This window comes from Hylobates moloch, unplaced genomic scaffold, assembly GCF_009828535.3.
Source record: "Hylobates moloch isolate HMO894 unplaced genomic scaffold, HMol_V3 SCAFFOLD_4, whole genome shotgun sequence".
Taxonomy (NCBI): domain Eukaryota; kingdom Metazoa; phylum Chordata; class Mammalia; order Primates; family Hylobatidae; genus Hylobates; species Hylobates moloch.
The window spans coordinates 89,939,558-89,952,338 of NW_026652279.1; the positions used below are offsets into that span (position 1 = coordinate 89,939,558).

The 12,781-nt window shown below is 41.2% G+C and overlaps 1 protein-coding gene and 1 long non-coding RNA gene across 7 annotated transcripts in view; one reads left to right on the forward strand and one right to left on the reverse strand.

Annotated features, from left to right (window-relative positions):
* TEX26 (testis expressed 26) overlaps positions 1-12,781 on the reverse strand; it is an 85,023-nt gene that overhangs the window by 39,519 nt on the left and 32,723 nt on the right. For all 6 annotated transcript variants that reach the window (XM_058438193.1, XM_058438194.1, XM_032149155.2 and 3 more), the window contains 3 exons: positions 11,625-11,801; positions 8,981-9,142; positions 3,009-3,179 (listed from right to left, as the gene is read on the reverse strand). In XM_058438193.1, coding sequence (XP_058294176.1) covers positions 3,118-3,179; positions 8,981-9,142; positions 11,625-11,801 — 401 coding nt within the window. In that variant the 3' untranslated portion in view covers positions 3,009-3,117. The remainder of the gene's footprint in view (positions 1-3,008; positions 3,180-8,980; positions 9,143-11,624; positions 11,802-12,781) is intronic.
* On the forward strand, positions 358-4,714 carry LOC131383384 (uncharacterized). The gene is made up of 3 exons (XR_009213373.1): positions 358-418; positions 3,138-3,217; positions 4,557-4,714. It is a non-coding gene; the product is annotated as an uncharacterized LOC131383384 (long non-coding RNA).

A 12,781-nucleotide genomic window follows, 5' to 3' on the forward strand; every position in this document is an offset into this window, starting at 1 on the left:
TCACAGTTTGTAAGTCATTGGAGCAGGTCAGCTGGGGTGACTCATTTTTCTCCTGGGACCAGTGAGCAGCCCAGGTTTATTTCTTCTGACAATCCATTAGCTAAAGAAAGCCACATGGCTACGCTTACATACAAGGGCAGGGGAAATACATTCCATCTTTAGTGGGAGACACTGCAAGGTTACATGGCCAGGGGTGTGGATACAGGGAGAGATGAAGAATTGGGGCCAATAATTCACTTTACCACCGTCCCTAAAGTAACAGTCTGTCGATGATGACATCTCAATACTGTATTTACAAGCAGAACATCTTGCTCTAGAGTGATGTCACTGACAAGTTCTAGAACCCTGTAGGTAAGATGACTTTTTGTGTCCAGACAGATGGCAATACTCATCCATATGCTGTCTGCCCCTGGGCAAGGTAGGTGATGCTGGCTTTTCTTGGCTACCCTATCCCCAGAATACCAAAATGATCTCCAAAGAAGTAATCGGGGTTTGAGGGGAGGAGGACAGCATTGAACAGGTGGTGCACAGAGAATTTCTGGAGCAGTGAAACTATCCTGTGTGATAGTGTAATGGTGGATACATGGCACTATGCTTTTGTCATAACCCATAGAACTTTATAGCACAAAGAGTGAACCTCAATGTATGTGAATTTTTAAAAAATCATTTGGGAGGTCAGAGATCCCATTTGGGACACCCAAGGTGTAGAGATACATTAAAAACTTAAGATGCATACACAGACACGTCTGCAGTGGCGAAAACCTCAAGTCCTACACAAAACTTTGCTACCGAAATTTGAAGAAGAAGAATAGTATAAAAACAACATTCATGGGTGATCCACAACTTGAATCAATAGAAATTTATTGAAATTATATTTCAATAAATTTATAGAAATTTATTGACTTTTGTGAAATAAAGTTACATAGAATACAGGAGTCTATGCTGTCAGAAATACAATGGCACTCACACCATGATCCGACTTTTGCCTCCTTGATCTCTTTTTGTATGACTTTTCCCTGTCCCTGGCCAACTCAGTATGTGAGTGACACTATGTATGTGTCAACCACTCCACCTTCTTCCAGTTCCTAGAACACCAAAATCATTCCTGTCTTAAGGCCCTTGCCTTGCTGTTCTCTAAGCCTGGAAAGGTCTTGCCCCATCTCTCCATGTGGCTGGCTCCTTCTACTCTTGAAGTTTCATCTCAAATAGGAGCCTCCTGGTGCCTCCCTCTAGAATGGAAGCTCCATTACTGTCTTTCACTAGTGCATTATCCCCATCCCCTAAAGCCCTGCTTGGCAGGTAGTAGGTGCTCAATAAGTATGTGTGGACCAAAGGGGCTACCATTTATTAATATTTGGCTCAGGGCCCTGATGGAGTATGGACCTCTGTTTCGGAACGGATGCTGTGAGGACAGTCAGGAAGTCCCACACTGCACACACTAAACCAGGAGACAGTCCACGTAAAGCTCCTGGGTGGCCACTGCAACAGTCTTAAGCACTCTAAGAAAGGCATAAAAGCAGCTTAATGATCAAGTATTGACCCAGATCTGCAAAGGACGTTGGGGCAGGGAGACACTCAGCTGATAAATAGAAAACTACCCCTGTCTAAAGCAGGAATGGTTGGGATATGACTGCCTTGATACAAAATGGGAGCAGGAAATAGGACAGGCCCAAATAAGGGGTCAAAAAAGAAAGGAAAAAAAAAAAAAAAACCAAAGCAACAACAACAACAAACTCTTGCTAATGGTGGGAAACCTAGAGGGCAAGCTCCTTCTCCACAAGAGCCCTGCTGGCGGCTGTGTGTATGTGTGTGTGTGCGCATGTGTGCACGTAAGAGCACGTGCGGGAGATGTAGTGAAAAGTACAGTGTGAAATGAGGAAATAAAGGATATCTTCTCAGTCAGTAGCCATGGGAAGAACGAGGAAGTACAAGGTCCTGAGAGCATAGAGATGATGGAATTTTTATATATTGGGGGAGAAACCCAAATCTAATAATGACCATGTGTGATAAAAACTACTAGTATGATGAAAAACAATATATTTCCAAAACTAACATTAGAGGGGAAAATGAAGAAAATCAGCAAAATTAAAACTAAAAAGAACAAACAGCAAATAGCAAGCAAAAAAAATGACATAGAAAACAAAACACAGTATGTGAAGCATCACAGTTGCTCTGTGCTGACTAAATTCTCTGAAGGCAAAGACTGACATATTAGTTATGAAATAAAAGCTAGGCATAATTTATTTCTAGCAACAAAGGTACAAAGACAGATTGGGAATGAAAGCAAGGACATACTGAGCAAATGCAAACGTAAAATCAAAATCAAATCAGCACCAATAGCAACATTAATATCAATTAAAATGCAATTTAAAGCCAAAAAGCATTAACCAGCCAAAGATGAATAGTATATAATGGGCAATGTTAATCAATGAAGAAGCTCTGTATAATTCATAATCCCTAATAGAATACAAAATATAGCAGCCACATATATGAAGCAAAAACCCCAGAAATACAAGGGAAAATCGATAAAAATACATTTATTGTGGGAGGTTCCAATATTCTTTCAGAATTGAACAATTCAAGTATACAATTAAAGAAATAAGGAATTAAAAAATACAATAAACTATAATTTTTTTCTCTTATATTCATGTAATACACAAATTAATCATATACTTGATTAATGGCATTAAATAAAACTGCAACTGATTTCCCAAAAGCAGATTTTTAAACTTTCATTCATTCAAAGAAGAGATAAGGCAATAAAATGATTTCTTAAGTCTCTAATTACTGGGACATTAAGAAATCTCTTCCACATAATTCCTAGTTCACAGGAGAAATCAAAATTGAAACTACAAATTAAGTATCCAAAAGGGAAAAGAAAAAAACACTGTATCAAAACCTATTGGATATAGCTAAAGCTATGTTCAGGGGAAATTTTGTAGACTTAATTTTATTGTTTAAAAATAAAGCGAAGCAAAAGACACAATTTTATGATTATCACAACATACTTGAAGCTATTTGCATCTTATTTTTCCTTGATAATTGAGAAAATGAGTAGGAATGTCCTCGTGCTTCCATTGATTTTCAGATTTTCTTCATTTGTACTATTTTCCCTTTTCATTTCTTCTTTTTGTTAGTGTCACAGTGAGTACGAATAAAGTGATCAATAATTTGTCTATCTGAAAAGTATGAAGAAAAACAGGATGAAAATTTTCATGTAAGTATTTAAATGCTAAATTGAGAAATTCTAGGAAGGAAGAAAATATCTGATAATATTACTAAATACACAAATTTGGTAAGACCAAAATAATAGCAGGCTATTATACCTAATACGTAAACAGGCACAGTTGCGTAATTATTGATTAAGAAGAGTAAACTTAATATTCAAGGGATTAGCAAACTTACTGGACAGAACACGAATTTCAGAATGAAACAGGCTTAAGTTTTAGTTCTGTGCTGGCAGTTGTTAGCAAATGATTTAACCTCTCACTTCCTCAGTTCCTCATCTTTGCACGGCAGTACTTGCCGTGCACAGACGTTGGAATAGATTAGGGACACTGTGTGTGAAGCACCCAGACAGTGCCTGGCCCATCAAAAACAGTAAATGGTTGTCTTATCCTTTTATTACTGGGTGCATAGTAATAAACAGTGATGATAATAGAAATTATTGTTCCAAAATTTTCATAGACGCCAGGGCTGCTTTTGTACCCACCGATACTGGTAAGCTTTACTGTCCTTGAATGGTAACTGTTTGACCTTGGGAAGGCCCTTCAACTCCCCCTCCCTGGCCTCCATTTCCTGATCTGTAACATTAAGGAGTCTTGTGTGGTTCTGAACATCTATGATTCCCTACTCCTAATGACATATATATATATATATATATATATTTTTTTTTTTTTTTTTTTAGATGGAGGCTCGCTCTATTGCCCAGGCTGGAGGGGAGTGGTGCGATCTCGGTTCACTGCAACCTCTGCCTCCCAGGTTCAAGCAATTCTCCTCCCTCAGCCTCCTGAGTAGCTGGGATTACAGGCATGCACCACCATGCCCAGCTAATTTTTGTACTTTTAGTATAATCCCAGACTCCTGACCTCAAGTGATCCACCCACCTCGGCCTCCCAAAGTGCTGGGATTACAGGCAGGAGCCACCGCACCCAGCCCCTAATCATATATATCTTTAATAGTACAGAGTGGAGCTGCAAAACTTTATTCACTCCCAGCAGTTATCACCTGTGCAGAGAAAACCAAAAAGGAGTGAAAATGCAAGTGATGTCATGCTAATATTCAATGTTCATGTTATCCTGCTCAATGTCACAAATGCCAGTGGAGGCCCATAGATCAGGGATGTCTGTGTGTGCATGTGTGTGTGTGTGTGTGTGTGTGTGTGAGTGTGTGTGTTTGTTCCTGTTTTCTCTCCAATTATGTCTTCATTTGTTTGTTTTTGTGATTTCATGTTTAATTTTGAAGCATCCCTACTCTACTCCATACCTTGTCTCCAGTATTTTTTTAGTTGGCTATACTTTTCATAAAGTGAAATTCACTAATCTTTTGTTGTACAGTTTGATGAAGTGACACACGCATTACTGTAACCCATGACCACAGGATGATATAAATCATTCCTTCGATCCCAGAAGACCCTTCACGCGCCTTCCCAGTCAACACTCCCTACTTCAAGACAGCCACTGTTCTGGTTTCTTTCATCAAAAATAAGTTTTCCCGGTTGTAGACCTTCAAATAAATGAAATCATACAGAAGGTATTCTTTTGTGTCTGGCTTCTTTCATTCAGCATGTTTTTGAGGTTCATACGTTTTGTTGTATATATCAATAACTAATTTCTTTTTATTGAGTGGCATTTCATTATGTGAATATATCACAGTTTATCTATTTTCCTACTGATGGGGATTTGGGTTGCATCCAGTTTGAGGCTATTAAGAATAAAGTGGTTATAAGCATTCTTGTGCATGTCCTTTTGTGGACATATGGTTTTCTTTCTCTTGGGCAAATACCCAGAAGTGGAATTTCTGGGTCATGGAGTAGGTATATGTTTATCTTTAGCAGAAGCTGCCAGACTTGTTTCCAAAGCGATTGTACTCTTTGATGGCTGGGCACAGTGGCTCATGCCTGTAATTCCAGCACTTTGGAAGGCCAAGGCAGGTGGATCACTTGAGGCCAGGAGTTTGAGACCAACCTGGCCAACATGTCAAAATCCTGCCTCTACTAAAAATACAAAAAAATTAGCTGGGTGTGGTGGTGCACACCTGTAATCCCAGCTGCTTGGGAAGCTGAGACATAAGAATTGCTTGAATCCTCAAGGCAGACATTGCAGTGAGCCGAGATTGTGCCACTGCACTCCAGTCTGGGTGACAGAGGGAGATTCTGTCTCAAAAACAAAAACAAAAACAAAACACAAAACAACAACAAAGTGATTGTATTATTTGCTCTTTAATATTCCCACCAATGGTATACAGGGTTCTGACTGCTTTCTCTCATTGATATTTGCTATTGTCAGTCTTTCTGATTTTAAGCATTTTAAGCATTGTCTCTATTACCAAATAATTTATAGCAAAGAATTTATGTTAAAATAAGAAAAAAATCCTTTCTTCTGATACCAGAGGTATACATACACCGTTCACCAAGTTTTACATGAATTAGTAAAAAGGATGAGTGTGTAAAATTTAATGTCAGTTTAACTGTTCAAAAAGGCTACCAGTTGTAAGTCAAATGATAGCAATCTTTATTATGTATAAATGTAAATTCATTTCCTCATGATTTTGTTTACGCTGTTGCTTCTGCCATGAATGGTCCTGCTTCTCCTTACTATGCAGATTCATCTGTAAGACTTATAGGACCCCTCCTCCAGGCAGCCTTTCCTCATCTCCTGTCCATCCACAGGGTTGGGAGTACCCCTCACAGGCTGCTACCGTACCTGAAGATTACTTTGATTACAGAACTGGTGACATTTTAACTATGTGTCTATCTCCCATACCAGATAATGAGTTCCCTGAGAAGAAGATTCCTTATTTATCTTTGTATCAACTGAGCATTTTATTGAGTAAATACAATGATTCTTAATATTGAATCACAGGCTAGGAAGAAATGCCTTTTACATGGCCATTTGTGGGAGTTTCAGTTGGAGGAAGAGATGGGGAGGGAGCAATAGCTGAACAAATTCACAGAAAACTGGGTATCAGATCATTTTACCTTTCAACTGGGGGAAAAGTGGACTGATGACACAGTCTTTACCAGTAGGAAACAGTTGCCCAATGAGTAAGCTTTTGAGTGGTCTGAAGCAGACTCAAAGATTAAAACAATTTTGAAAGTAGAATAGTCACTAAAGATAACTAGCTCAACCTCCTCAAGTTATAAATAAACTGAATACCAAATAGTGGTGACACAAAGAGTTAGTGGAAATGAAAGGTTTGCCTTCAGCTCTCTCTCCCTTACGCTTTCACAGCTTTATTTTTTGTCATGTTGGAGTTTTCTCTTCTCTGTGTTTCACCCTCCAACACACACCATTTCTCTCCCACACCCCCACCTCCCACCCAACTTGGTCCATTACTTAAGAACAAGCCTGGCCTTTTCCCTTTCTCTCTCTCTCTCTTTCTCTCTTTTAAAATGTACCTGTTCTAGGCTTCTATTCCATCAGAGCCTACAACCTATGAGAGATAATCCTGTAAAATAATTTAAGCTGAGTTGATAATAATTCTGCCTAACACATCTGCCAGGTTCTTAAATTATCTGCATATGTACTCAGCCACAAAATCTCTGCTGTGATATTCACCAGCTGAAAAGCATCAGTGCCATCCCTGACACTAGAAAATGACAAGAGGTTTTGGGCACAAGAATTCAGAGGGAATCTTCCATTTGTTTCTCAGCTTCTAATAAAGCTGGCATTGATGAGTGGGCCATTCCACAGCAGAGCTTGGAAAGAGGAATGAAAATCCATGGGAAGCAGATCCTGCATCAGCCCAAGGCAGCCCCAAAGAGCAAAGCTCTGGGGCATGAGCCTCCAGGCACCTGCCCCTGGTGCTGCCCTGAGGGAACCAGGAAAGCAGAAGAGCTAAGAAGAAACAAAACCCTAGCTTATTCTAAGTTACCTTGTTAGCTAACAGGTCTACCTCACCTGTCTGGGGAGGAAAGCCCCATTAGGTGGACAGAGTGTTTACCTGAAAGATCAGCTTACCCCGGCATCTTGGAGAATGTAGATCCGAGGCTGCCAGAGCACTTTGAGGAGTCCCTAGTTCACCCTCAGGGGTGCCACTAAGGCTTGGATTGCACCTGACACACAGTAAGAGACAGCAGTGCCTGCAGCCACCAAGATTTCCATGGGGGCAGAGAAATGACAGCTGCATCTGCATTGCAAGTCCCTGGGCAGATGGGAGCATCTGCTTAGGGAAGACAAAAATTCTCTTTCTACAGCGTCCAACAGATGTGGATCCTAAAGGTAAAAAGAGCTCCTTGTAAAATGCAGAGGATAATTTTACATACAAAATTGCGAGCAAGAACAGGCAGGCTGACTTGAGCTTGCTGCAGAGCTTTGGCTGGGAACTCTGGGAAGATTGAGCTAGCGGACCCTTAGGAGCCTCTTGGTTTTCTTCTGAGGTGCCAGACTGGCCCAGAGGCATCTGTGGAGAGCAAGGAGGCATCATACTCCCTCCATGTTCCTTTCTCTCAACAGAAAACATATACTCCTGTCTCAATAGGAGGGAAACACCTGCTTCTCGTACCTCCCTGAAACCCAGCATTCAAGTTCTTAGAAGGGTCTTTAGGCTCTCAGCCCTCAATGTGTGAGAGTGGAAAATGCTTCCTTTCTCCCAGCACACACACACACACACACACACACACACACACACACACACACACCCCTCCCTGTCAGCCTTGACTACGGTAGGTTTTCAGTCTTTCTTAGGGCAGGAGATCCCAAAAACGAGGGTTTCAGCGAGGATTTCAGAGGTGCAAGCTCTTTTGATTGTGGCTGGGGACAGCACCTGGAGGCCCAAGAGAGTCAGACAAGAGACAGAGAGCCCTTGGAGGGATCCCACATGGCCAGTGGAAGTCCCAACCTCACCACAGGGCACACAATAAGTTAGTAGCCCCCAAATAGCCTAGAGCACAAAATGGGGTACAGAAAATGATCAGCTGGGTACAAGAATAAATATTAGACTGTTATTGATATTTTTTACTTCCTTCTGTAACAGTTTGTATGTTTTATAAATGTATGTGATACATTAGTTTAGTTGGCATATGAATATATTTTATATAAATTTTTACATCTGCATTGGGTGATGTACTCACAAATGAGGAGGAATAGGGGGTGTGTGATCCCTCACGTAGGATACTGAGAGGGAGCTGCAGGAAGAGCTCAGTTTCCTCTCCTTAAGCTCTCTTATTCTCTGAGTTGACATTTTACACACTCTCAGTTAAACTGACCAGTTGCACCTAAGATGCTCCCAAATCGATTCCAGTCACTTGGCTGCAAACTAGGATAAGTCTTTTGTCATGTGGAGTGAAGCCACATCAATGGCATTTGCTCTCCTTGAGAGAGTGATATATAGAGATTTTCCTGTACCTTAAAAAGCTTGTCACAAAAATGTACCAGCAAACAGAAAATAAAGATTAGACAAAATACAGCAAAACAACGTGACTGTACAAACACCCAAAGGAGAAATCAATTAGCTCTAAGAAAAAGAGGACTCATCCTGGAGCAATACAACCACAGGCAAAATGAGATCAGAAATGAGTGAAAAGCTGTATGTCTCTTTTTTAATAAGTGGGGATATAGCCACTGGGGCCTCCTTAAAGGAAAATGTCTTTTCAGTGGATTGAGGTTTGCACAACACTGTGAGATTTTTTTTTTTTTTTGAGGCAATGTTTTCATTTTTGTGGGCATTCAACTCCAGTGGCTAGAACTTTGAACAGTTTCTATTTGGCAAAAGCAATGTATTGTGATCTGTAAGTGTGTGAAATAAGACCTCATCTTACCTTTGTAGGAAACACTCTGAAGGTACTCTTTGACTTGAGAGGAAGTAAATGAGTTTAAAAGCATTAAGAAATCTGGGTAGGTTTTGTCATAGTCACTTTGGTACGTGGTCTGTTTCTTCGTGTGCTCTTGGTTCCTCAGGTAGCTGTGCAGCACGGAAGGCACTATAGAAATACACAAGGGAGGAGAGGTCGGGAGGCTGGCACCCAAGCACACCAGTCTTGCCCTTATTGTATGAAAATGACCCTGACAGCCCCCAGCCCAGCTTTGAGCTTAGGCAGCGTCCTTCATCATGCTGGACACTAAGTCTCTGTATTAAACAAGTTCTTCCAATGACCAGGGCTGAGCAGAGCTACAGGGACTTCCAGCCTGTTGCTGCTGGAAGTGGCAGTGATGGGAGACAATGACCAGAAGGGTGAGTTTGACCATCACTTTCAGAAGAGAAGTTTTCCCTGAACTTGACTCTTATGCAGGTCAGTGTGTTGTGATGGTGAAGGAAACGGAAATATTTCACCCCAAATTACACGTCTTTGATATACTTTGAGATGGCTGTTGAGAAGGCCTGCAGACAGAAGTAGTCCTGCAAAGTTGTCTTTGAGAGTGGGGTGACCTGCATCCACAGGGAATCCGCACTGATGAAGCCTGGCTTTCCAAGGCCTTCCCTTGTCTAGATCTAAGAAAGATTAACTAAGCTCAGACTTCATAGGTCTAAAAGAAACTTTTACCATCATTCTCTCTGGGGGCTGCTACCACTGAACAACACCATCTTTGCTAGCCAGGCCTCCTCTTCTCCCCCTCCCATAACCTGTTTAGCCAGCTCTTTCTATAACCTCAAGATGATATAAAAGCATCAACCCTCCTGTCATTTCTTTGAGTTTTCATATTTTGCTTGACTCCCATGCATGTTAATAAATTTATATGCCTTTTCTCCTTTTAATCTGCTTTTTGTCAGTTGATTTTTCAGCAAACCTTCAGAGGGTAAAGAGGAAGTTTGCCCTTGGCCACTATGATGGTGACATTCACTGCCTGCTTAATAAACAAAGGTCCTCATAGAAGCTTCTTCTTCTTTCAGGACATCTCCTGTGCACATTTGGGATGGCACAGTAAGGGACCTCCCTCCAGGGACCTAGGCATCTTTGGATGAACATTTTAGAAGAATGATGGTGTTTACAGTCATCACTCATTGTCCATTTGGACTAATGGGGGTCTGAGGTACAGGAAACACCCAAATCACTTATATTTGATTATGAATATTGCTCATTTAATGTGAGTTCTGATATTCCAGAAACTATCATGAAAAAAATAAAATCACGATGTAAAAACCAAATTTTCATGACCTGCCCAATCCTTTTAAACCTTAAGAACACCTTCCAGCTCCAGGGATCCCCTTTAAGGGGTCATTGGCCAAATGGAGGAACCAAACTGGTGAGAGGATTTGACACTGCACCCCGAGAAGAGTGTTTGTAGGGCCTGGAAATGCTTTAACTGGAAAAGAGAAGACTTAGAAGGCATGTAACAAGGTTTTTGTAGAGTAATAGATTTATACTAAATAACATCCATGGGAAGAAGTGGAACCAGTGGCTAGAAGTTTAGCAAGGAATATTACAGCTGCTACAACTTCTACACGGAGCATCGGACAACGAAGGGGGATGGGGCTACCCTGAAGTGGATACGCAGGGGCACTGTCACCCCTTGGCAAGGATGGAGTCAGGAAGATTCACACACATGAGGCTCTGGACGAGGTAATTTCTAGGCCACTTTCTAACCCCAAGGTGCTAAGCGTCTATTCTTTGATTATTGTCTCAAGTGCTGCTTGATCCCAACCCCATGCCAGGAATGAATCATGTCTCAGACTGACACCAAGTTTTCTGCTGAACTAGTAGCTTGGAGGTGGCTTGGTCATGGAATTTTTAAAAACTTTCAAGGGATGCACATGTGGATACACTTCCAGTAGAAAATTGAGACTAAATTGGATTCTCGCCTCATTGCTTTCTGTCACTTGACAGCAACTGCACCCTTCCCTCTCATTTTTTAGAAGGAGGAAGTATCCCCTAATCCCAACCACTGCCCCTCCCCAGCAGGGATGACACTCATTTCTTGGCCTAAGCAGTCAGTCATCTTCTGAAATGTACTGGCTCCCTGGGTTCCAGGTCGGGAGCCACAGCAACAAGGTTCTGATTTCATGCCAGGATCTCTGGCTTTCTCCACGACTCTTACCAAAACGGGCTGCCAACGCCCTCTGTACAGTTGAGAAGTTTTGGAGCCAGGGGTTAGGATCTGTGAGGTTGTTTTAGAAACCGCAGCTGGGCTGGGCTCATCCCTGTAACTCCAGCCTGTAACCCCAGCACTTTGGGAGGCCGAGGCGGGTGGATCACCTGACATCAGGAGTTTGAGACCAGCCTGGCCAACATGGTGAAATCCCATCTCTACTAAAAATATAAAAAAATTAGGTGCATGCCTGTAATCCTAGCTACTCTGGAGGCTGAGGCAGATGAATCACTTGAACCCAGGTGGAGTTTGCAGTGAGCCGAGATTGTGCCACTGCACTCCAGCCTGGGCGACAAGAGCAAAACTCCGTCTCAAAAAAAAAAAAAAAAAGAAAAGAAAAGAAAAAGAAAAAGAAAAAGAAACTGCAGCTGTACTCACCTAGACCCTGAGAAGCAATGGGCAAGCTTGAGTAGCATCCATATTTGAAACTGAAATCTTGAAGCTCAGGAATTTTAGCTGGAATTTGGTAATTCCTTCGGAATTCGGTGTCTGGAGGTTGGGGAAGTAACTTTTTCCTTTCCAGAGACAAGTGAGAACTTTTCTTAATCTTCTGAGCTGGGGTGGAATGGAAATGGAAGGCAATACTTACTCCTTGTGAACAAAGTAGCTAAACCCACTCTTGTTGTATTTAGAGGTCCGGTCAATGTGCCCTGTACGAACACTTCGATGGAGAAATAATTTTCTGCTTTATCAGTCACAGGAAGTGTATGCTCAAATGATCAGAAGTGGTCTCTAGTGAATATATTTTTATGTCATGAGTCTGCTCAGTGGGCACAGAAGACACTCATCACTCCACTGGGTCTGTCTTGTCCCTGGGGCAGAGGTGGGTGTCAGAGAGATTTTGGATAGGGCCAGGGTTGCCATATAAAACGTGGGATGCCCAGTTAAATTTGAATTTCAGATAAATAATGACTTTTTTAGTGTAAATACTTGCTATGTACTGCATATCATTATTTAAATTTAACTGGGCATTCCATAGTTTTATTTGCTTAATCTGGCAGGCTTAGATGGGGTGGTGTATATCATCCCCATTACCTGGAAAAAAAAACACTCGAAGCTTATCCCTTACTGATGGAGGGTTAGGCATCACTGGCATTAGTGGATAGCACCACTGTTATTTCTTTTAAATATCTCTGCTAAAACATATTCATTCAATATCTATGAAGCACTGAAGCCAGTGTTACAAACATTATCAGATTACAGAGGCAAGAGTCACAATCCATCTCACTTAGAATGAGTTCATTCCTGATTCTTGCTACAAAGCCTTAGTTCAGAGACATATCATGTAACACCATCTTTATTCAGAAAGACAAAGATGTCAAAAACATGACTTTCATGAGCAATGTCCAAACAGTGCAAATTACTATTGACATTGAACTCAATTATCCTCCAAATTAGTTTTCCAATAGATCTTTTCAAAATAAATCCTAACATATATTGTATATCAAACGATTTATAATGGTACCTACTGGTATACATCTTACATCAAAGGATACATAATTGCACCTACTGGCACTTGACAGCATTTTTATATT